General features: G+C 46.8%; 1 protein-coding gene across 1 annotated transcript in view; it reads right to left on the minus strand.

The window, feature by feature from the left end:
* MTBP (MDM2 binding protein) overlaps positions 1 to 22665 on the minus strand; it is a 155181-nt gene that overhangs the window by 42630 nt on the left and 89886 nt on the right. The window contains exons 12-14 of the mRNA XM_033933248.1: positions 19612 to 19785; positions 15417 to 15530; positions 14117 to 14278 (exon numbers count right to left, since the gene is read on the minus strand). Of these exons, the coding sequence (XP_033789139.1) occupies positions 14117 to 14278; positions 15417 to 15530; positions 19612 to 19785 (450 nt within the window). The remainder of the gene's footprint in view (positions 1 to 14116; positions 14279 to 15416; positions 15531 to 19611; positions 19786 to 22665) is intronic.

Genomic DNA, 22665 nt, shown 5'->3' on the forward strand with positions numbered 1-22665 from the left:
TGGCTTTTCAGCAAATTGTAGCTCTATCCTTCCCCCCTTTCTCTCCCCCCTTCTACACATAAGTTCATGTAATCCTTTTTCTTCTTCTCTACCCACTATTTTAAGTTCTTGTAAACCGTGTCGAGCTCCATTCTCATGGAGATGATGCGGTATATAAACTTAAGGTTTAGATTAGATTAGATTATAGTTTGTTCAAAAGAGCAGACATATTTTCAAAATCTACTTGTAAAGTATTATCATTAACCTTTTCAACATCATCTTCAGGACTTTTTTGTTTTTTGCTAATTTTTTTTATTTACTGGAAGAATAGCATTAGAGGAAACCTTTAAATTCTCAATCAGATATTGCTTGAAAAGGTCTATATGCATTTTAACAACTTTGTCATCTTCAAATTTAATCACCTCACTCGTAGTTACAATTTCCAGATCATTTATAAATAAGTTAAACAACAACGGTCCTAGTACAGATCGCTGAGGCACACCACTATTTTCCCTTCTCCATTGAGAAAAAATGGCCATTTACCGTATTTTCTCGCATATAACGCGCGCGTTATACGTGGTTTTTACGTACCGCGCATACCCTTGCGCGTTATACGTGTGAGCGCGTTGTACAAAAATTTTTTTATATAGTCCCCCCCCGACGTCCGATTCACACCCCCCCCCCCGCAGGACCGCTCGCACCCCCACCCCGAAGGACCGCTCGCACGCACTCCCGCCCGCACCCGCACCCCCACCCTGAAGGACCGCTCGCACCCCCACAGCCTCCCGACCCCCCCCCCATCATGTAGAAACTCCTACCTGTGTCCTGCTGCTTCCTCTTAGCGGTCCCGACACCCGACACGATCGGGGCAAGAGGGAGCTCAAGCCCTCTTGCCCCAGCCAACCGCGGCACCTCCGACACGATCGGGGCAAGAGGGAGCTCAAGCCCTCTTGCCCCCCCGACACGATCGGGGCAAAAGGGAGCCCAAGCCCTCTTGCCCCGCCGACTCCCCAACTCCCCGACAATATCGGGCCAGGAGGGAGCCCAAGTCCTCCTGGCCCTGGCGACCTCCCCCCCCCGCTAGTTGTTCAGGCCAGGAGGGAGCCCAAACCCTCCTGGCCACGGCGACCCCCTACCCCCACCCCGCACTACATTACGGGCAGGAGGGATCCCAGGCCCTCCTGCCCTCGACGCAAACCCCCCTCCCCCCAACGACCGCCCCCCCAACGACCCCCCCGCCCCCACCTGGGGGCGGGGCCTGAGGCACATGGGCCCAACCTGACCATGTGCCCAAGGCCCCGCCCCCCAGGAGGGACCTAAGGCTCCCGGGCCTATTCTGATTGGCCCAGGCGCCTTAGGCCCCACCAGTAGGCGGAGCTTTGGGATGGATGGGCCAATCCGGCCTCATTCCGTCGTTGGCTGCCTGCCGGACAGGCGGGTTTGGCTCCCGTCTGTCCGGCCAACTACACAAAGGTACGGGGAAGGGGGGTGGGGGTGTCATGGGGATCGGCCAGGGGGGTTGCGGGTCGGCTGGGGGGGCGGTCGGAGGTTCTTGGGGGGGGCAGTCGTTGGGGGGGGTTTGCGTCGAGGTCAGGAGGGCCTGGGATCCCTCCTGCCCGTAATGTAGTGCGGGGTGGGGGTAGGGGGTTGCCGTGGACAGGAGGGTTTGGGCTCCCTCCTGGCCCGATATTGTCAGGGAGTTGGGGAGTCGGCGGGGCAAGAGGGCTTGGGCTCCCTTTTGCCCCGATCGTGTCGGGGAGTCGGGGGGCCAAGAGGGCTTGAGCTCCCTCTTGCCCCGATCGTGTCGGGGGTGCCGCGGTTGGCTGGGGCAAGAGGGTTTGAGCTCCCTCTTGCCCCGATCGTTTTGGGGGTGCCGCGGTTGGCTGGGGTAAGAGGGCTTGAGCTCCCTCTTGCCCCGATCGTGTCGGGGAGTCGGGACCGCCAAGAGGAAGCAGCAGGACACCGGTAGGAGCTTCTACATGATGGGGGGGTCGGGAGGCTGTGGGGGTGTGAGCGGTCCTTCGGGGTGGGGGTGCGGGTGTGTGCGAGCGTTCCTTCGGGGTGGGGGTGCGAGCGGGTCCTGCGGGGGGGGGGTGAATCGAACATCGGGGGGGGGGCATCAGGCTTTCAGGGTGGGAACAGGACTTCAAGGGGGAGAGGAGAGTCGGGGCGGGCGAAAGGAGAGTCGGGGCGGGCGAAAGGAGAGTCGGGGTGGCCAGAGGAGAGTCGGGCAGCATGCGCGGTATACGGGTATGCGCGGTATATAAAAATTTCTGTACATAAATTTGTGTTTTTCACACGCTATACCCGTGTGCGCGTTTTACACAAGTGCGCGTTATCTACGTGAAAATACGGTAACTCTACCCTCCTATCCCATGACTTTCATTTTCTCAGGAGCCTCTCATGAGGAACTTTATCAAAAACTAATTGTTTCAACTATTTTGCCCGGCATTGAGGTCAGGCTTGCCGGTCTGTAATTCCCCGGATCTCCCCTGGAACCCTTAAAAAAAAAAAATTTTTTTTAAAAATCAGCATAACATTGGCCACCTTTCAATTTTCAGGTACTACAGACGATTTTAGCGACAGGTTACAGATCACTAACAACAGATTAGCAGTTTCATGTTTGAGTTCTTTCAGTAGTCTGGGATGTATAACATCCAGTCCAGGTGATTTATCACTCTTTAACTTATTGATTTGGCTTATTACATCTTCCAGGTTCACTGAGATTTCTTTCAATTCCTCCACCTCATCACTCTTGAAAACCGTTTCCAGTTCTGGAAGATTTCTTATATCTTCTTCCATAAAGACAGAAGCAAATAATTCATTCAGACTTTCCGCTATGGTCTTATCCTCCCTGAGTACCTTTTACTCCTTGATCATCCAATGGTCCCACGGATTCCCTCATAGGTTTTCTGCTTTTGATGTATCTAAAAAAATTGTTACTATGAGTTTTTGCCTCTTTGGCAAGTTTCTCTTCATATTCTTGTTTCGCTTTCTTTATCAATGTTTTGCATCTAACTTGCCAGTGCTTGTTTCTTCTTATTTTCTTTACTGGGATCCTTTTTCCATTCTTTAAAGGATGTTTTCTGGGCTGTAATAGCCTCTTTCACTTCACCTTTTAAACATTCCTCTTTGAATTCAGAAGAGAAAAAAGAAATGTCCTGACCACCAGGAATAATGAGAGACCTGAACCAGGTGTAGGACTTCTTTCTCCGGTGGCACTCCGGTTAAATCTTCAGGGGAGGTGGTGAGGATTTCTTAGGGCTGCAGTGGAGCCTGTGCATGCTGCATTTCCCCTTTTCTTTCCTTCTGTTGCTTAGCTATGTTCTTTTTTTAAAGAAATTGCATTGCCAAGCTGCTTGAGCCAAGAAATCCTCAGAGTAAATTCTTGATTGGCCTCAAGGGCATCCTCCATAGAAAAAGGACTAGGGCAGGGATGGGGAAGAAAATTTGTACTACAGGAGTTCGATCAAAAGTTCCCTGGAGCACCTGGCTCCTGCTTAATGGTGAAGCCCATGGCTACAGGAGCTTTTAATTATTTCTTTATCTGCTGCACAACCACTGTTCTCTGCTGAAGACAGAGAAATTACTGACAAGCTACCAGCTGCAAAAACATATAGAGCATGAGCTGGGATGGTTTAGATGAGCTGGAGTGAGCTTTGACGGAGATTCCAGTAAATGGAACCTATGCAAAGTACTGGGCAGAGCTCTGGGTTTCTGGCCCAGAAATATCTAAAAAAAGAACAATTTAAATTAATTAATTAAATTATAGAGTGTATGTTTGGGGCATACTGGATAGACCATTCAGGTCTTTATCTGCCGTCATTTACTATGTTACTATGTCTCACCCTGATGGGAGATTTGGTCTGGCATGGATGAAGAGACATTACCTGTTACTCTGTTAAACATATAATGCAAGCTGCAGAGTTCTAAATAAAATACTGGCACTCCAAACTAAATTATTAGCCACAGCCAAGACTGAAAAACATCCTTATATCCAATATAATGCTACATTATTATAAAATCAGAGACATTATAAATAACTAACCTTACAGAAATTGATGAACCTAAAAATACATATGAGAGTATCTACTGACATCATTCAAACCATTCATCACTGTGGTTAACTTAACTAAATCAAATTATCTGAATCAAAAAGGAAAATAAGATTGCGACAGAAGTGGTATAAACAACTAGACTAAAGTAACTGTTCAATCAAACTCAAATGGTAAAGTCCCCAGTATAAAGTCAGAAGTTTCCATGAAGAAAAGCACAAGATCTTCAGCTGGAAAACAAGCCATGGCTCTGTGGAAAACATGCTTATGCTGACATTTTATTAGAGGAGGAAGAGGGGAGGGGGAAATATTGTCTTATGGCTCAGTTGCTACAGCTCAAGACATCCTCTTGAAATTCTCATTCAACAAAGCTGGCAAGTCAGATGTGCCGCACAGATGTGATGTTCTGACCCAAGAAAGAAGAGAGAACACAAGGGTTGTTAAAACCAAGTTGGATGCACCATGCAGCTCCCAAAATACCATTTGCTTTGGGCACTTACAAATTCAGCCTGATGTGGCACGTCACAAACAAAAATGACCGTCATGGAATACAAAAATCAGGATGGTTCTTTCAGAGCTGACATCAGACAATACAACTATTCTAAATTCTAATGTTTTTCTAGTGTTGTTTACCATGGGTTTCAGCAACCTGTGCTACTGGGATCCCATAGGGAATCAAGATGCAGTAAAAAGTGATCTTTTACCACATCTTGATGAATTTTTCTTCTGTATGTCCTAAAACCCCCTACTCATCCTGTTGGTCTGTTAATTAGACTGTAAGCTCTACTGAGCAGGGACTGTCTTATATGTCTTAATGTATAGTGCTATGTACATCTAGCAGCACTATGGAAATTATAAGTAGTTGTAGTAGTAAAACTACATCTCATAAGAACAAAACTATCTAATAAAAAAAAACAAAAAAAAAACAACAAAAACTTTCTGGAGACCTGAAAACTAAAGTAGGTGCAGTTCTTACTCGTGTGTTCTCAAAAAGTGATGCAAATCCATTAAAGGATAAAGCAGCACGAAGGTAGTTATTACAGAAGGCACTTTATAAACAGCACCAAATATTCTGCAAAAAAATTCATGTAACCAGAATCAAAATCACTGAACATCTTATACAAGCATTATCAAAGCAAGGATGGAAGAAGCTTTTGTAAAAACGTAGGTGTCAGACAAAATATTTAGAAACTGGATGAAAATTTTTTTTGCAGTTCTTGACAAGAATTATTACCGTATTTTCACGTAGATAACGCGCACACGGGTATAGCGCGCGGGAAACCGAAATATATGTAAAAAAAATTTTTTATACCGCGCACACCCGTATACCACGCATGCTGCCCCGACTCTCCCTTCCCCGCTCAACTCTCCTTTCGCCCGCCCCGACTCTTCTCTGGCCACCCCGACTCTCCTCTCCCCCCTTGAAGTCCTGTCCCCACCCTGAAAGCCTGATGCCCCCCCCCCCGACGTCCGATTCACCCCCCCAAGCAGGACCGCTAGCACCCCCACCCCGAAGGACCGCTCGCACGCACTCCCACCCGCACCCCACCCTGAAGGACCGCTCGCACCCCCACAGCCTCCCGACCCCCCCCATCATGTAGAAGCTCCTACCGGTGTCCTGCTGCTTCCTCTTGGCGGTCCCGGCCCTTCTTTGAGCCCTGCGCCTGCGCTGCTTCCTCATCCGGCGGTCCCGCCCCTTTCTTTGATGTCTTCCCAACTGCCCTCCCATCCAGCATCTCTTTCTTCTTCCTCCTTTCCTCCCTCTCATCCACTACTCCAAATTCACCATCTCTCTCTTTTTCTTCCCAAATGCTATCCCATCCAGCATCTCTCCCTTCCTCCTCCTCCTTCTAGGAGCGTTAAGGGGGTCAAGCAGGGCAGCTCCGGGAGGAGCCTGCAGTTGAGATGTCATTCTTCTCTTCCCCCCAACTGCCATTTTGAAGAGGCAGAAGGAGCAGAGTCAGGAGTTGACAGTAGAGGAGAAGGGTACAGACAAGAGAGACTTTCCTAAAGAACAGAGTTCCTGGGGTGGGATATAGGGAGAGAGATAAGAGGAGAGATATTGAGGAGCCACAGAGTGAATGGCAGTTGGGGGGAAGAGAAGAATGACATCTCAACTGCAGGCTCCTCCCGGAGCTGCCCTGCTTGAACCCCTTAACGCTCCTGGAAGGAGGAGGAGGAAGGGAGAGATGCTGGACGGGATAGCATTTGGGAAGAAAAAGGGAGAAATGGTGAATTTGGGGTAGTGGATGAGAGGGAGGAAGAAGAAAGAGATACTGGATGGGAGGGCAGTTGGGAAGACACTGTGGCCCCGATGCTCAAAAGCTTTCCATGGCAGTAAGAGTTGTTAACTATCTCCAAAGAATATGATTAATAATAATCCTATGCTCAGAGTGTAAACTCTAATTTTAATATTGTAGATACTCTGGAGCATCTAGAACATCTTTTGAATATTTATCAAAAGAATTTATGAGCCTCAGTCCCACCCACTCCACCGCATCAAACAGCTTTCATCGCGGTGAGCTTTATGGAGAAATTAGGTTCTTACCTGCTAATTTTACTTTCTTTTAGCTTCTCCAGAACAGTAGAGGTTAACTTTACGATTGGGTATATATCTAATCATGACCAGCAGGTGGAGACTGAAAACAAAACTTTGGGACAGTATATCCTAGCCCCTCCTCTCTATTTCCCTCAGTCTGCCGAATAGCCCAAGCAGAACCAAGAACTGGAAAACAACAGAGAGAAAAAACAATACTCCGAAAGGAGTAACAAATAAACATACCCAAAATGCTGTTGGAAAATGCAGAGGAGAAATTCCCGAAGGAAGAAGGTCCCCACAGCTCGCCAGCTAAGCCAGCCGAGCCACAGCCGCTGTTCTTCAATTCTCCCGGCCCTAGAAAAATACTAGAACCCGCAGCAAAAACCAAAAACTGCCCGCGCAACAGCCCCAACACACAACAACAACAGACAGGGTGGGGACCTCTACTGGTCTGGAGAAGCTAAAAGAAAGTAAATTAGCAGGTAAGAACCTAATTTCTCCTTCTTTAGCACTCTCCAGACCAGTAGAGGTTAACTTTACGATTGGGACGTACCAAAGCAGTCCCTCTCACGGGCGGGACCCCCGAAGGGCCGATACCAGAACACGCTCACCGAACACCGCGTCCCGACGCGCCTGAACATCTACCCGATAATGCCGAACAAAGGAATGCAAGGAGGACCAAACCGCAGCCTTACAAATATCCACCGGAGGCACGAGCGACGACTCAGCCCAAGAATGCCGCCTGACCCCTAGTGGAATGAGCCTTGAGAAACTCCGGAACCGGCTTCTGACTCAGAAGATAAGCGGAAGCAATCATCTCCTTGATCCAGCGCGCAATAGTAGCCTTAGAAGCGCCAGCCCCCCGACGAGGACCCGCCAGAAGCACAAAGAGATGATCGGAGCTCCGAAAATCCCGGGTCCGCTGCACATAAGCATGGAGGACCCGACCGACATCCAACTTGCGCAGCTGTCGTTGCTCAGAAGAACCCTCCCGACTACCCAAGACCGGGAGGACCACCGATTGATTGACATGAAAAGGAGAAACTACCTTCGGCAGAAAGGAAGGAACAGGCCGCAAAACAACCCGCTCCTTCGAAAACTCCAGGAAGGGAGCCCTACAAGAGAAAGCCTGTAGCTCCGACACCCGTCTAGCGGAAGTAATGGCCACCAAAAAGACCGACTTCAGCGTAAGGTCCTTCAACGAACAGCCATCCAACGGCTCGAAAGGAGGGCGCACTAGAACAGAGAGAACCAGATTGAGATCCCAAGAGGGAATCGAGGGCCTTATGGGAGGCCTGATCAACTTGGCCGCCCTAAGAAAGCGAATCACATCAGGAATGGCTGACAAACGCTGACCTGTCACCAGCCCCCGAAAAGCCGACAGGGCCGCCAGATGAACCCGAAGAGAAGACCAGGCCAGGCCCCTATCCAGGCCATCCTGCAAAAACTCTAGAATGTTAGGCAGAGAAGCGCGAAAGGAGACCACTCCCCGCGCTCGGCACCATTCCTCAAAAAGACGCCAAACCCGTACATAAGCCCGAGAGGTAGAAAGCCTCCGGGACCCCAAAAGTGTAGAGATCACCTTGTCGGAATATCCCTTCTTACTCAGGCGGCCCCTTTCAAGAGCCAAGCCGTAAGACAAAGGGAGACGGGTCGAACATGGGAATGGGACCCTGCGTCAGAAGATCGCATCCGAGAGGCAGAGGAAGAGGATCCGCCACCAGATGCCTCACCAGATCCGCATACCACGGACGACGAGGCCAATCCGGAGCCACCAAGACCACCAGCCCCGGATGGCGAACAATGCGAAGCAGTACTCTGCCCACTAATGGCCAAGGAGGGAACACATACAACAGCCCCTCCGTTGGCCACGGTTGGACCAGAGCATCCAGACCCTCGGCCAGACCGTCCCTGCGACGACTGTAGAAGCGGGGTACTTTGGCGTTGCCACTTGTAGCCATCAGATCCATCAGGGCTGCCCCCAAGCACGCACTAGCAACTGAAACGCCTCGGCGCCGAGACACCACTCTCCCGGATCCAAGAAGTGACGACTGAGGAAGTCCGCCTGAACGTTTTCTACCCCGGCAATGTGAGAGGCCGAGAGGTCCAGAAGATGCGACTCCGCCCAAACCATGAGCCGAGCCGCCTCCTGCGCCACCAGAGTGCTCTTGGTGCCCCCCTGACGATTGACATAAGCCACCGCCGTGGCATTGTCCGACAGGACTCTGACCGACTTGCCCAACAAAAGGGAGTGGAAAGCCAACAGCGCCAGCCGGACCGCCCTGGTCTCCAACACGTTGATCGACCAGGAGGCCTCCTCCGTGGACCAGGTTCCCTGAGCTGAGTGACCCAGGCACTGGGCCCCCCAACCCAGGAGACTCGCATCCGTAAGGAGCACCGTCCACTGCGGAAGATCCAGACCCACCCCCTGAACTAGGTGAGGGGTCCGGAGCCACCAACGCAGACTGCAGCGCGCCAAGCCTCGCAGGGGAACCGGAACATCCATCCCGTGCCTCTGGGGAGACCACCTCCGGAGCAGAGCATACTGGAGAGGACGCATGTGGGCCCGCGCCCACCTCACCACGTCCAGGGACGCCGCCATCGACCCCAGGACCTGGAGGAAATCTCGCGCCCGAGGACACCGGGACGCCAAAAGCAGGCGAATCTGAGACTGCAATTTGCTCACCCGGGCCTCTGGGAGGAAGACCTTCCCCAAGGAGGTGTCGAACAGCACCCCGAGGTACTCCAGACGCTGAGCCGGAACCAACCGACTCTTGGAAAGGTTGACCACCCAGCCCAGCGACCGGAGAAACTCCACCACCCGAGCCGTCACCCGGGAGCTTTCCTGCAACGACTTGGCCCGAATTAACCAGTCGTCCAGGTAGGGGTGTACCAGGATGCCCTCCGACCGCAAGGCTGCCGCGACGACCACCATCACCTTGGTGAACGTCCGGGGAGCCGTGGCCAGCCCAAAGGGAAGCGCACAGAACTGATAGTGCCGACCCAAGATCGCAAAGCGCAGGAAACGCTGATGAGAGGCCCGAATAGGAACATGCAAGTAGGCCTCCGTCAGATCGAGAGAAGTGAGAAACTCCCCCGGCTGAACCGCCAGAATGACCGACCGCAGCGTTTCCATACGGAAAGAGGGAACCTTGAGAGCCCTGTTGACCCCTTTCAAATCGAGGATGGGCCGAAAAGTCCCCTCCTTCTTGGGCACCACAAAGTAAATGGAGTACCTGCCCGTGCCCCACTCCGGGGGGGGCACTGGAACTACTGCCCTGAGATCTAGCAAGCGCTGAAGGGTCTGGCGAAACGCCAGCGTCTTCCCAGGAGTCTGACATGGAGAAGCGAGGAAAAAATCCGGCAGAGAGCGGGCGAACTCCAGGGCATAACCGTCCCGCACCCACCTCCAGGACCCACTGATCGGACGTGATCTCGGCCCATTTGGGAAAAAAAGTCGCGCAGCCGGGCCCCCACCGGAACCAAGGGGGGCGCCGGCAAGGCGTCATTGTGCAGGACGGGAAGCGGGGGAACCGGCGGAGGGATTCCCTGCCCCCCCGACGGGCCCCCCGAAAGGGCTGCATGCGCTGGAAGAACCGACCCCGGGAAAACCCCGGAGACTGGAAAGAAGCAGCCCCACGCCCAGGGCGATACTTGCGAAATTCCCGCAAACGCCCCCGGGCCGCACCACCCCGAGACGCCGGGCGGGCACGGTCCTCCGGCAGACGGGGAACTTTCGAGTCCGACAGAGTCTGAATCAACTTATCCAAGTCCTCTCCAAATAAAAACGACCCCCGAAAGGGAAATTTAGTAAGCTTAGCTTTGGACGCAGCAATCCGCCGCCCAAGCGCGCAGCCACAACACACGCCGTGCGGCCACGCCAAAAGCCATGGACTTAGCCGAGATCCGCACCAAGTCATACAGAGCATCCGAGAGGAATGAGGCAGCCATCTCAATCTTCGCTACCTCCTGATCCACCAGAGACCAGTCGTCAGACTCTCGATCCAAGACCCGCTCCGCCCACCGAAACACGGCGCGAGCGACCAGTCCCCCACAAATAGCCGCCTGGACCCCAAAGGCAGAGACTTGAAAATTTTGCTTAAGGATGGTCTCCAATTTGCGCTCCTCAGAGTCCCGCAAGGCAGAACCGCCCTCAACAGGCACGGTATGCCGCTTGGAAATAGCCGAGACCACCGCATCCACGACTGGCGAAGCTAACGTAGCCCGATCCCCTTCAGGAATGGGATACAGGCGAGCCATGCTGCGCGCCAGCCGAAACGGCGTCTCCGGCGTTTTCCACTGCTCAAGAATAATATCCCGAATATCCTGATGCATAGGAAAAGAGCGGGAAACGGAACGGATCCCTCGTAACAGAGGGTCCCCCACACGCGGAGTCTCCGGCGGCGCGTCCTCAAAACGCAAAGCCGAAGAAACCTGTTGAATAAGGTCAGGCAGCTCATCTCTCTGAAAAAGGCGCACCACGGACGCCTCGTCACTGGAGAACGGGAAACCCGATAACCCGCCGCCAGCTTCCGTCCCCTCCAGAGGGTCCTGGAATTCCTCAGAAGGGTCCAGGTCCTCCTCCAGACCGACACGTTCCTCCGACCACAAATCCTCGTCCCACGACACCCGCGGACGCTTGGACAGAGAGGCGGCGGAGGGGACGTCACGTCAGACGAGAGAGGCAAAGCCGCAGGGAGCGCGGAGGAAACCCCACCCCCCGAGACCCCCTGGGCGCAACCGGGACCCCCAGCCGCCTGAAATAGGCTTTGCATAATGAAAAGAAAAAATCAGGGGAAAAAACCCCCCGAGGGCCCCAAGGGACTCCCTGCCACAGCAGGGGACCCAGCAGAAACCTGCCCCTGCTTAGCCAAAACAGGGGGGAAGGTCACCTGAGGTGGAAGACAAAATGGAGGGGCCAGACAGAGAAGATGGCGTCTTTCCCGCCAAAACAGCTCCCTCCATAGCCTGCAGCGGCTGAGAGACCTGAATAGTCTCAGCCGCTAAAACAGGCAAGCCGGCATCAGCTGTCAAAATATCAGCTGAGAGGGAATCCTCTAAAACCCGACCGTCGGCGGCTCGGGGAATCCCTCCGTGGGCGGACGGAGAAGACCGGGCTTCTCCACCGTTCCCTGCCGACTCGCGAGGCACCATCGGCGGGGAGCTCTGGGCGCCTGCAGCCGCTGCCGACGGAGCTCCTCCACCGCACCGGCCTGAACACCGCTTGCACAGGCCGGCCGCGAGTGCCTCGCGTCTGGAGCACAATGAGCACTTTTTCCCTTTAGAAGTGCTCATTGCTCCATACGCGACCTAGCTGTAAAAAAAGTGCCGGTTAGTTGAAAAAAAATACAGTAAAATACAGTTTTCTTAAAGGGATACAACCCTCCAGACCAGCACTACCTCAGGATTTTTTTTTTTTTTTTTTTTTTTTTTTACAGAACAGACTCCACAGGCTCTCGAAGCAATATGCCTTGCTTGATTTAGGGGGCAAGGCTTACTGCTGAGGCTCCTCTAAAAAAATATGGGGAGGTGGAGGAAGTGGGGGGAGGGACCCCGCTCGTGACCCGCCGGGTTTGACACCCCCGAGGTCGGACGAACCCCCCAAACAGAGTCCGTCCAAGCTCCGTCCGGCTAAAAACAGGGACAATAAACCTCTAAACAAATTCCAACAGCCCTACCAAGGGAGATGGGTACAGATCACTCAACACCTGCTGGAGACTGAAAGAAGACTGAGGGAAATAGAGAGGAGGGGCTAGGATATACTGTCCCAAAGTTTTGTTTTCAGTCTCCACCTGCTGGTCATGATTAGATATATACCCAATCGTAAAGTTAACCTCTACTGGTCTGGAGAGTGCTAAAGAAGTGGTTATTTCCTCATTGGCTCTTTCTATTTCTTATCTTTTTTTTTTCTTTTATTCTCAAATCTTTTAAAAGTGCATTGTGCATTATGCTATTGCTACAATTCCTTTAACATTTTCTATAGAAGTGCTTAGTGCTTTCTCAATTCATTATATTTCTACCTCATTTCATAAAAGTCCAACCCTTCCAAACTGAACGAACTAAACTATGAAGATAGATGAATTAAAATACATGAGCTAAGTTCTTTGATATATTTATAAAACTTTTATGACTTGAGGTAGAAATATAATGAATTGAGTAAGCACATCTATAGAAAATGTTAAAGGAATTGTAGCAATAGCATAATGCACTTTTAAAAGATTTGAAAATAAAAGATTATGGGAATAATGTTATTTCTGCTTTTCGATCTTGGCTTAAATATAGAAAAGATGTGTTCTCAAAAAAAAAAAAAAAAGAAAAAAAGATAAGAAATAGAAAGAGCCAATGAGGAAATAACCACGTAAAGCTCACCGCGATGAAAGTTTTTTGATGCTGTGGAGTGGCGGGACTGAGGCTCATAAATTCTTTTGACAAAATATTCAAAAGATGTTCTAAATGCTCAGAGTATCTACAATATAAAAAGTAAGAGTTGTTAAAGCACTCTTAATGCCCAGAAAGCTGTTCTGCCGATGCACAAAAGGGTTCTCTGTGGCTGATGCCAATTGTCGCAGCCGTCACTGAGAATCCTATGCTAATGCATTACAAGGAGCTCATTAGTATTCTAATGAGCCTTCCATGAAATGCACAGCAGGAAAAGCAGTTGTTTCCCGTACCAACTTTAATGGCAGGATCTAAGCTGACGTAGCCTTACTTTCCTATCAGTACCTGAGCGCTGATCGGCTCAGGCACTGACAGTAAGCTGAAAATTTGCTTTGACATATACATGATAGACTTGCTGATTGATGAAGGACAGATAGCAGAGTTTATTGTTCTGATAATTTATTTTATATTGGTTATACTGTCTATTGATTTTATATGTTTTCAGTTACTCAGTTATAAGCAGGATATACATATTATAAATAAAACACATTTTTTCTTCCTTTCTTCCTTCCAAGGAACAAGAACCTCAAACACTTCGCTCTCCTGTGCTAGGACTGGATACTATGGAATCGTTTTTATTGCCAGGATCTCCTTGGATCTTATTCTCCTTTTTCTTTAGCTTAAATGTCTAGCTTGGTCAAACCCAGTCAGCTTGTGGATGGCAGCAAAAACAACTGACAAAAATACAAAAAATGTTTCTCAACGGTTTATCTTACCATGGGCTAAAGAGAAATGGGATCTCAGGGCTCTGCTGAAAAAAGAACTACTGAAGTGAGACATGGGGGAGCCATTGCTTGCCCTGGATCGGTAGCATGGAATATTGCTACCCCTTGGGTTTTGGCCAGGTACTAGTGGCCTGGATTGGCCACAATGAGAACAGGCTACTGGGCTTGATGGACCATTAGTTTGACCCAGTAAGGCTATTCTTATGTTCTTATGACTCTGTGCAGCAAACATAGATATAAGAAACACTGCAGATACACAAGTCACTGGTCTATGAACCTCTGGGAGCTTTGAGAGGTCCATCAGATGGTACCACCCACTTGAAGGGCTACATATTTTTCTTGTTCTGTGAGAAATGTCTCAAGCAAATAAAAATTCTTACCTGCAAGGAAAGCAACAGTATTCCTCTTGTCAGCTGTTCTCAGTACACTTTTAGGAAGATTTTTATCATACAAACTAAACAGATGTTCCCTTGTAAGTGTTAACAGTGTCTTGAGATCACTAGCAGAAAGAGTTGGAGAGGTCTTGTTTACTTCTCTCCTTCCTATAATTAAAAGACAAAAGATGAAAGAAAAAAAAGTTTCAAGAAATTTCATAAAATACTTCAAGTACACAGGAAGATACCAGTTTATAATATTAATTTTAAATTAAAGGACATATAATTTGGAAAGACTTATAAAAATACAACTGGAAATAGAAATGCTGTCTGATTTTTCCTGAGATTTAGAATACAGCCTCTTAATACTTTTAAGAGAAGCTGAGGAGTTGACAAAGGAATCTATGCCTCCTTTCACACAACACATTTTTATATTCTAGGAAGAATAGTGAGTGGGGGGAAGAGTCACAATGACAGGCTTACATGGTATCTCTTCAGATGGACTCAATGAGATATGAGTTGGGGTACAAAACTAAAAATGTGAATGTGTAAGTGTGAGAATGTGTGTGTGTATCTAAAGAAAAATAAAAAATACGAGATCCTTTAATAAAGCCATGTAGCTAATTTTCCCTATGGAAAATACAACAAACCCCATTTAATCTCTATGCACTTTGGTGCATTTGCCACAGAGGAATCACCACAACATCTTTATGGGCCCTAAACACACACATTTCTATACATGCACCGAGGTGGACTGAGGGGGCAACATATTCTTCCCCCAACACAATTAAACTTCTACTGGTGGGGATGTCAAAGCCCTGCCAGCCAAATAAATACACTACTGCCACTCCTTTCCCCTCATGAAACTTCATGTAGAAGTCAGTAGCATGCCTTCAGTCACTGACGTCTAACGTACAAGTAGTCCCGGTGTCAGCAGCTGGAGGTAAGCTGCCAACCTCTACATGAAGGAAGCGGTGTAAGGAGGAGGGGAGTGGCAGTACTGTATTAATTTGGCATTTCCACCAGAAAAGGTAAATGGGTGCTGCAGTTCTGGAGGGGGCCTGGGCCCCCTTATGTCTATGTCACTAGTTCTAGGGCCACACCAAGACATTTCACACTGCAAACTTCTGTTAGATTATGACTTTGAATTCTGTTGTTTTATCACAGTGACTTGCAACAAGGACATAAGACCAAATTTGTTTTAAATCTTACCATTTTTAAACTTCTGCATTGTTCAGCTTATCCTAAAATGAAATTATGCATGAATTCCTAATTTATTGATAGTATTAATTATTTCATTACTTACGCAAACATTCTTTCAAAGCAGAAGTCTGTGCATGAATCAGCCTTTTCTCTCTCTGCATAAGCTGATCTCCGTTGAAATGTGGGAGACTGCAAATTAAGTCTTCAATGAAATTCCCCTGAAGATAATTCCAAAAATTTTATAAAATGTTTTTCTTGTTATCAACTTATAACTTGCATATAGGTGCACAACGCAACTAGCCTACTTGTATTTAACTTATAAGTTAAATACCAAGTCTCGATTATCTGATGTAAATAGGACTGACCTGTTGTCAGATAAGTGAAAACTCAGATAATATAGAAAACAATATTAACCTCTTAAAAAATGTGTGCAAAAGGAGAAATTAGGTTCTTACCTGCTAATTTACTTTCTTTTAGCTTCTCCAGACCAGTAGAGGTCATGATTGGATATATACCCACTCGTAAAGATTAACCTCTACTGGTCTGGAGAGTGCTAATAGAACATGCTTTATGATTCAAAGAAACAAGTACTGGTATCTGTATTTTAAAATATCATTTATTAACACTAATCAGCAACAAAAAAAATTGCAGGGGACCCAAATCCAAAAATTGCTGCATATACTGGAAAAGCATGGTCTCAGCTAGAAAACATGGCTCCTTGCAGCAACTCTATGTCTCCTCTCTTCCTTTCCTCTTATGATCCAGTAGCTCCTTGTCCTGCACCCCCCCCCCCGCTCTTCCCCCCCAAAAAAACAACAAACAAACGTAAAGCAGCTCGAAGGTGAGAGCAGCTAGATGAAACCCAGCCTGGTGGCAGAAGATGTGGCTACACAAATTCCAATGCCTTGCTTCTTTCTGGGTTGTGAAAGTGGCACACTGTACAATCAGAAGTGAAAGCATGCTAAATGCGGTTTACCGCCTACACAACTTGGGAAGGAGTACAGCTCAGGGTTCATGTAGCCACATTTCTCCTCTCTCTTCCCTTTATCTCCTGCAGTCTAGAATCTCTCTCTCATACTGTCTTCCTCTTCCTAACCTCCACCTCATTGTCCAGCATCTCCCCCCCCCCATCTTTCCCCAGTTCCCCCACCTATAGTGTAACATCTCTCCTGTCCTCCTCCCCACTACAGGTCTAGCCTCTCTCCTTCCTCTCCCTTGCTCCACTTCCACCTCCTCCTTATAGGCTGAGCATCTCTTCCTCTGCTCCCACTCAATCCATTAAACCCGAGTTCTTTGCTAGCACCAGCAACACACTTCTTTGGCTGACCCAAAACATTTCCTCTGTCACATCCTGCCTGTGCAAAAACAGAACGTTGCATCAGAGAGAAGTAAAGCTCCAGGTCAGCCCAGGCAATGTGTTATCACTGCCTTTGCTGCAGGATTTGTGAGTGGGTGGGGAAGGGGAAAAGACAAATGTGCTGCATAAGCTTTCCAGAAAAAAATGCAGCTGTGTTTCTGTGCCAGCCCTGCAACATACCTCCCAGGCACTCATGACATACTAGTGTGCCAACATATTGGTTGAGAACTCTTGATTTGGAGGTATACAAAATGAAAATGGCCTAATTTAGTGCATTTTACTATTTGTCTGAAAGTAGATGCACAGCCTTAATGAACATGCTAGAGATTTACATGCAGATTTATTAGGAGCATTCATTGTTGATATCCTGAAACTACTGTATTTTTCGCTCCATAAGATACACTTTTTTTCCTCCCAAAAGTAGGTGGAAATGTTGGTGCGTCTTATGCAGCGAAGATACTTTTTTTTTTTTTTTTAAACACCCCACCCCCACCCCGTTGTACCTTTTTAAAGGCCCGCGCCAAATACGGCTCTCCCTAGCGTCTGTGAGCACCCGGCTGTCTTCTTAGTTTCCACACAGCACCCTCCAGATTCCCCCCTTTAAAGCTAATTAGGCTCGTGATGGGCGGGAATCCTTACCTCCAAGCTGCTTCCCGCACCCAGCAAGAGAGGTTGTCTTCGGCGCTGTAACTGCCGCTGAGCTAATTGTGGCAGCCTGCAGAGTGAACCTAGCAGGCTGCTATTGGCCTGCGAAGCACATTGTCTCTGCCGCGGTCCCGCCCCTGAAGTCAGAGAAGGGAAAGGACCACGGTAGAGGAAATGTGCTTCGCAGGCCAACAGCAGCCTGATAGGTTCACTCTGCAGGCTGCCGTAATTAGTTCAGTGGCGGTTACAGCGCTGAAGACGACCTCTCAACAGAAAAGGAGAGCTGTGTCTCCCCCGATCTCCTGCCCCAGGTAGCGATCAAGAAGAGCAATTGTTGGGGAGGCGATGAGAGCCTGCCAACCCCGGAACATTAATTCAGATCCGGGCAGAAGCTGCAGCCCTGCACTATGAGGGATTCTACCAACCATCCCAGCTCAACCCAGCACTGTCTGGGAGCTGGAGAGAATGACCTTGCAGGAAGCAGGGAAGGTAAGGCCCTACCAATCGTGATGGCCCCAGTGGGATGCTGGATCTGGACAGGGGGGGGAAGAGACAGGAAAGGACGGGAAACAGACTTGAAGACAGGGCAGATACTGGACTAGAGGGGGTAGAGAGGGGAAGACTCAAAATGTTAGCAGAAGGAAGATAGAGAGAGGGAGAAAACTGAAACAAAGGGGAAGCAGAAGAGAGGGGGACAGATGTAGGACTTGGAGGTGTATAGAGGGAAGAGAGAGAGAGAGAGAGACTGCAGAGAGGTGGAAAGATTCTGGACCAGGGAGGGAGGCAGGAAGGAGAGAGAGAGAGAGAGAGAGAGAGGCCTGGACCAAAGTGGTGGTAGGTACAAAGGAGAACTGACACTGGATCTGCGGAGAATAAGGAGAGGGAAAAAAAAAAAAAAATAGAGACCTGGACCCAAAGGGGATGGGGCTGGATTGTGAAAGAAATGTTGGATGCACAGTCAGAAGGAAGTCCAATCAGACACTAATTAAATCAGCAGACAACAAAGGTAGGAAAAATGATTTTATTTTCAATTTAGTGATCGAAATGTGTCAGTTTTGAGAATTTATATCTGCTGTATGTATATGAATAATGAAAGGAAAAAATTGCATTAGTAGGGGAGGGGGGACAGGGTGCAGAGCCTTGCAAGGAGTGTGGGACTGGGTGCAGAGCCTGGCAGGGAGTGAGGGGGACTGGGTGCAGAACCTGGTATATGTTAGTACACAATTTGGTTTAGAATGTTTTTTTTCTTGTTTTCCTACTCTAAATCTAGGGTGCATCTTATGGAGCAAAAAATGTGGTAAATTGCTGGAGGACCCCCAGAGGTGGTTTGGGAAGTTCTGCTTTACTTGACTAGGCAACAAACTGAGAATACAAAAATTGTATTCCCTATTCAAATTTGGGATTAAATTCAGTTTCTATAGTTTATGAACTTAAAAAAACCCCATGACTTCCTTTTAAAAATGACTCTAAATGGTGTATTTAAATGATTACAAGTAGCTATTCTGTGTTTTTTTAACCTATATCCCAGTATTGCAATGCTTATATTCTTATGTATTTTCCAGCTTCCCTAACTGTAGGTCAGGATCTCAAATGGGGTTATAAAACCTATGTTTGGGGGGGGGGGGGGTCATGTTTTGGTTGAGCTTCCATAGGTGTGTCATTATTCTGCATCTGTAAGGAGTCGCATAATTTTATTTGGCCGTAATCGTGGATTCATAGCCACAAAAAAAATTGATAAACACTGCATTAGAGATTCTTTGAGAGTAGAAAAAGTCATTTTTTACCAATGTTTTCATGCCACAGGTACAGTATCTTATTTTACAAATATTTGTATTTTTTACTGTATTATTGTATTTCACTGATTGTCCAGATCTTTTTAGTATAAACCGCCTAGAACTTTTGGTTATGGCGATATAAAATAATAAAGTTATTACTATTATTATTATCTTTTCTGGTGGAATCAAATAGGTTCATAAGTCACTTAGGAGCCATCTGTGCAGAAAAGGTACAAATATTTAGTGATGGATGCAAGAGAAACCAGGGGAGGGGTGACTATCAGAAATGTTTTAATGGTATATTGGTTAAATCCTAAATTCAGAAGCGCTAATAATAAAGTCCAGTTTCCCTACAGATAGCTAGGCTGAAAACTGCTTTAAAAAGCACATGACATTTCTTTCCTGCACTGATGCTATCAACAAAATTACCATATTGCCTAACAATTTCATGACAACATATCATCCAAAAGCCACTTTCCTAAGTAGTATTTGTACCATAAATTAGACATGTTAAGTCTTACCTGTTTCAGACTCTCTTCTTCTCTCTCTTAATCTTCCATTTACTACTGCAAGAGCAGCTGCACCACTAATCTGGTTGGCTGAATGAATCAACTTAGCTTTACATTCTCCACTACCATTGCTTTGGATGAAGAAATAATAGGTATACATCTCTCCTTTCATCTCAACATAGGGCACTAAACAAATGGGAACACAATTGTGAATTATCTGGGAAAAACTTAACAATTAAGCACATGAACGTGAAACATAGAAAAACTCATGAATAACACAAACAATGAATGAAACTGAAAGAAGCGAGAGATATAGAACTGGCAAAAGCACAGGCAGAACAAATGTAAGGAGGGTGACTGATTAATCATGAAGACAGCTGGCCATACTGACTGAATCAGTCTTTTTCTATGGAAACACTAGAAGAAATATATTCAGGTTACAAAGATTTGAAATGTTTCTACATTGCCACCTTTACAGAGCTCTGCTAGAATCTAGAAAGCGTATTCCATCTTCTGTATTGTATTTGACACAAGACACACAAAGGGGTCTTCTGGCAGTCATAAAAAAAAAAAAAATCAAAAAAATAACCAACAAATATTCAGAATAAAGCTGCTAATAGTGGAAGGAAACAGGCTGAAAGGCAAGTAACTAACATGGAGAAAAAGACCTGTGTTTCAAGGAAACAACCAAGAAACTATATGTTCAGTTATAAACTGCCATACAAAACACATCCCAGGTCAAAAAACTCCATGGAAAAGATTCATAAAGATACAGTTTAAAATACACAAGTTAAACTGCAAAAAAACCAGCAAAAAACTGTAAAAACTTGCACTTATCTTCCATTCATCTCCCACAAGCAGTGGAAATAAATATCCATTGCTCCAATACAGAACCAGACACACTTTTCAAAGAATGAACTCAGTATTCCCGAGTCATAAAAAAAAACATACTATTTACACGACAAATTTTTAGAAAGGTTCTGACCTTTGCACTTCAATCATTCTACTGCATCTCAAAATAAGAGAAAACCAGAAAAATAAAACAAAAGACATTGTCATTATCTTTAACCTTAATAACTAATTAGAACACAGTGATTTTCTATTACCAACAAAAGCTGCAACATGCATAATGTTTTTGCCCTACATATTAAAACAGCATTCACAAATGCAAACAGTATAAAATAAAGAACAAAATGACAGAAAAGGTGTACTCCACGAAGTACACAGTTTCCAAAGATGTTCTTTACACTGTCTTGTCTTCACAATATTTAAGCCCTTTCTCTTCTACTCAACCCACTTTTCAACCAACACTCTCTCTCTAGAGAATGACACAGGGACAAATTTCTCCCCGTCCCCGTGGGAACTCATTTTTCCATCCCCGCCACATTCCTGCAAGCTCTATCCTCATCTGCACAAGCCTCAAACACTTTAAAATCATAAGTGTTCAAGCTTGTGCGGTTAAGAAAGAGCTTACAGGAATGGGGCAGGGACAGTAAGATGGGGAAATTGAGTTCCTGAGGGGATGGGAACAAAATTGTCCCCATGTCATTTTCTATTTCTCTCCTCTTACATGCAGTCTCCCTCTATCAGTACCCACTCATCAAATCTCCATCGTCTACCCCTCAGCTCTGAATGACCCTGGACATCCCTGCCACTCAGACTTAATCATGCACTCAACATCCCAATAAGACCATCAATCAGCAGACTTCCAGTTTCCTGCAACCCTTCCTCTGCTCAGCCTCCAATTCTAACCCTCTCAATCCCAAAGAGCTCAAGGATCCCTCTGGTTCTGTTATTACAATCCATAGCCCCATGTTCACTTGCCTCTCACACTGAAGCCCAGAGGGAACAGAGATGCTGGAGTCTGTAGTGCCTGTGAGCAGAGCCTCAGGCTTACTCAGAGCCCTCACTCCTGTCCTCTGGTAGCAGCACTGCTCAGACAGGAGAAAACGTCAACCAAGGTGTATAAGGATAGGAAGAAAATGGAGTGGTGTGTGGAAATCCAAGGTCTCCCATGATCAGACACATTCAGCTGCTTCCTAGTTTTCGCATCCATCCCCTATTTTAAAACTACAAGATTAGGGGCTCCTTTTATGAAGGGGCGCTAGCGTTTTTAGTGCATGCACAGGATTAGCGCGCACTAGCCGAAAAACTACCACCTGCTCAAGAGGAGGCGGTAGCGGCTAGCGCGCACAGCATTTTAGCGTGCGCTATTCAAGTTTCAAGTTTAATAAATTTTGATTATACGCAATATCCAGTACTTCAATGCGTATTACATAATTCTAATATACAATATAAACCGGGGATGACAGATACAAATAAGACATAGTTATACAGACTAATCATTTTGTTCTATTTATACAAACTGGGACAGTTAGGTAAGGGGTAGAAATACAATTTATACAATTTATAAAATAAAATAACATTTAAGGTTTGCACACAAGGGTAGGATCATTTAAGAAAAAAAATATAAAAAAGAATTGATTGTAAAGGACTAGATACAGCTTAAATTGGGATATTCTATCTATGTATTAAATGCATCTTTGTAAAGAATGCTTTTCAAGGCGTGTTTGAATTTGTCTAAGGATGATTCATTGCGTAAAAAGATGGGTAAATTATTCCACTGTTGGGGTGCTTGTACTGAAAACATAGTTGCTCTTCTAGTCCCAATTATTTTCAAAGAGGGAATAGTTAATAGATTTTGTTGCGATGATCGTAGTGTCCTAAGTGAAGAGTAAGGTATTAATAGTCTATCCAGAAATAACGGCTCATGTGATTGTTGAATTTTAAATGTTAATAATATAATTTTAAATGTTATTCTGTGTATAATGGGCACTTGTAGGAGTGGTGTAACATGGTCATATTTTTTTGAATTTGTTACAATTTTTATTGCTGTATTCTGTATTATCTGTAATCTTCTTATTTCTTTATGAGCTATACCACAGTACAAAGAGTTGCAATAATCTAATCTAGAAATGATTAGAGAATGAATAAGAATATTAAGTGCTTCCGGTTTAAGGACCTTAGCTAATGATTCCATGCGTTAAGGCCCTAACGCGCCTTTGT

The sequence above is a fragment of the Geotrypetes seraphini genome, chromosome 2, assembly GCF_902459505.1.
Source record: "Geotrypetes seraphini chromosome 2, aGeoSer1.1, whole genome shotgun sequence".
In the NCBI taxonomy this organism is placed as follows: Eukaryota; Metazoa; Chordata; class Amphibia; order Gymnophiona; family Dermophiidae; genus Geotrypetes; species Geotrypetes seraphini.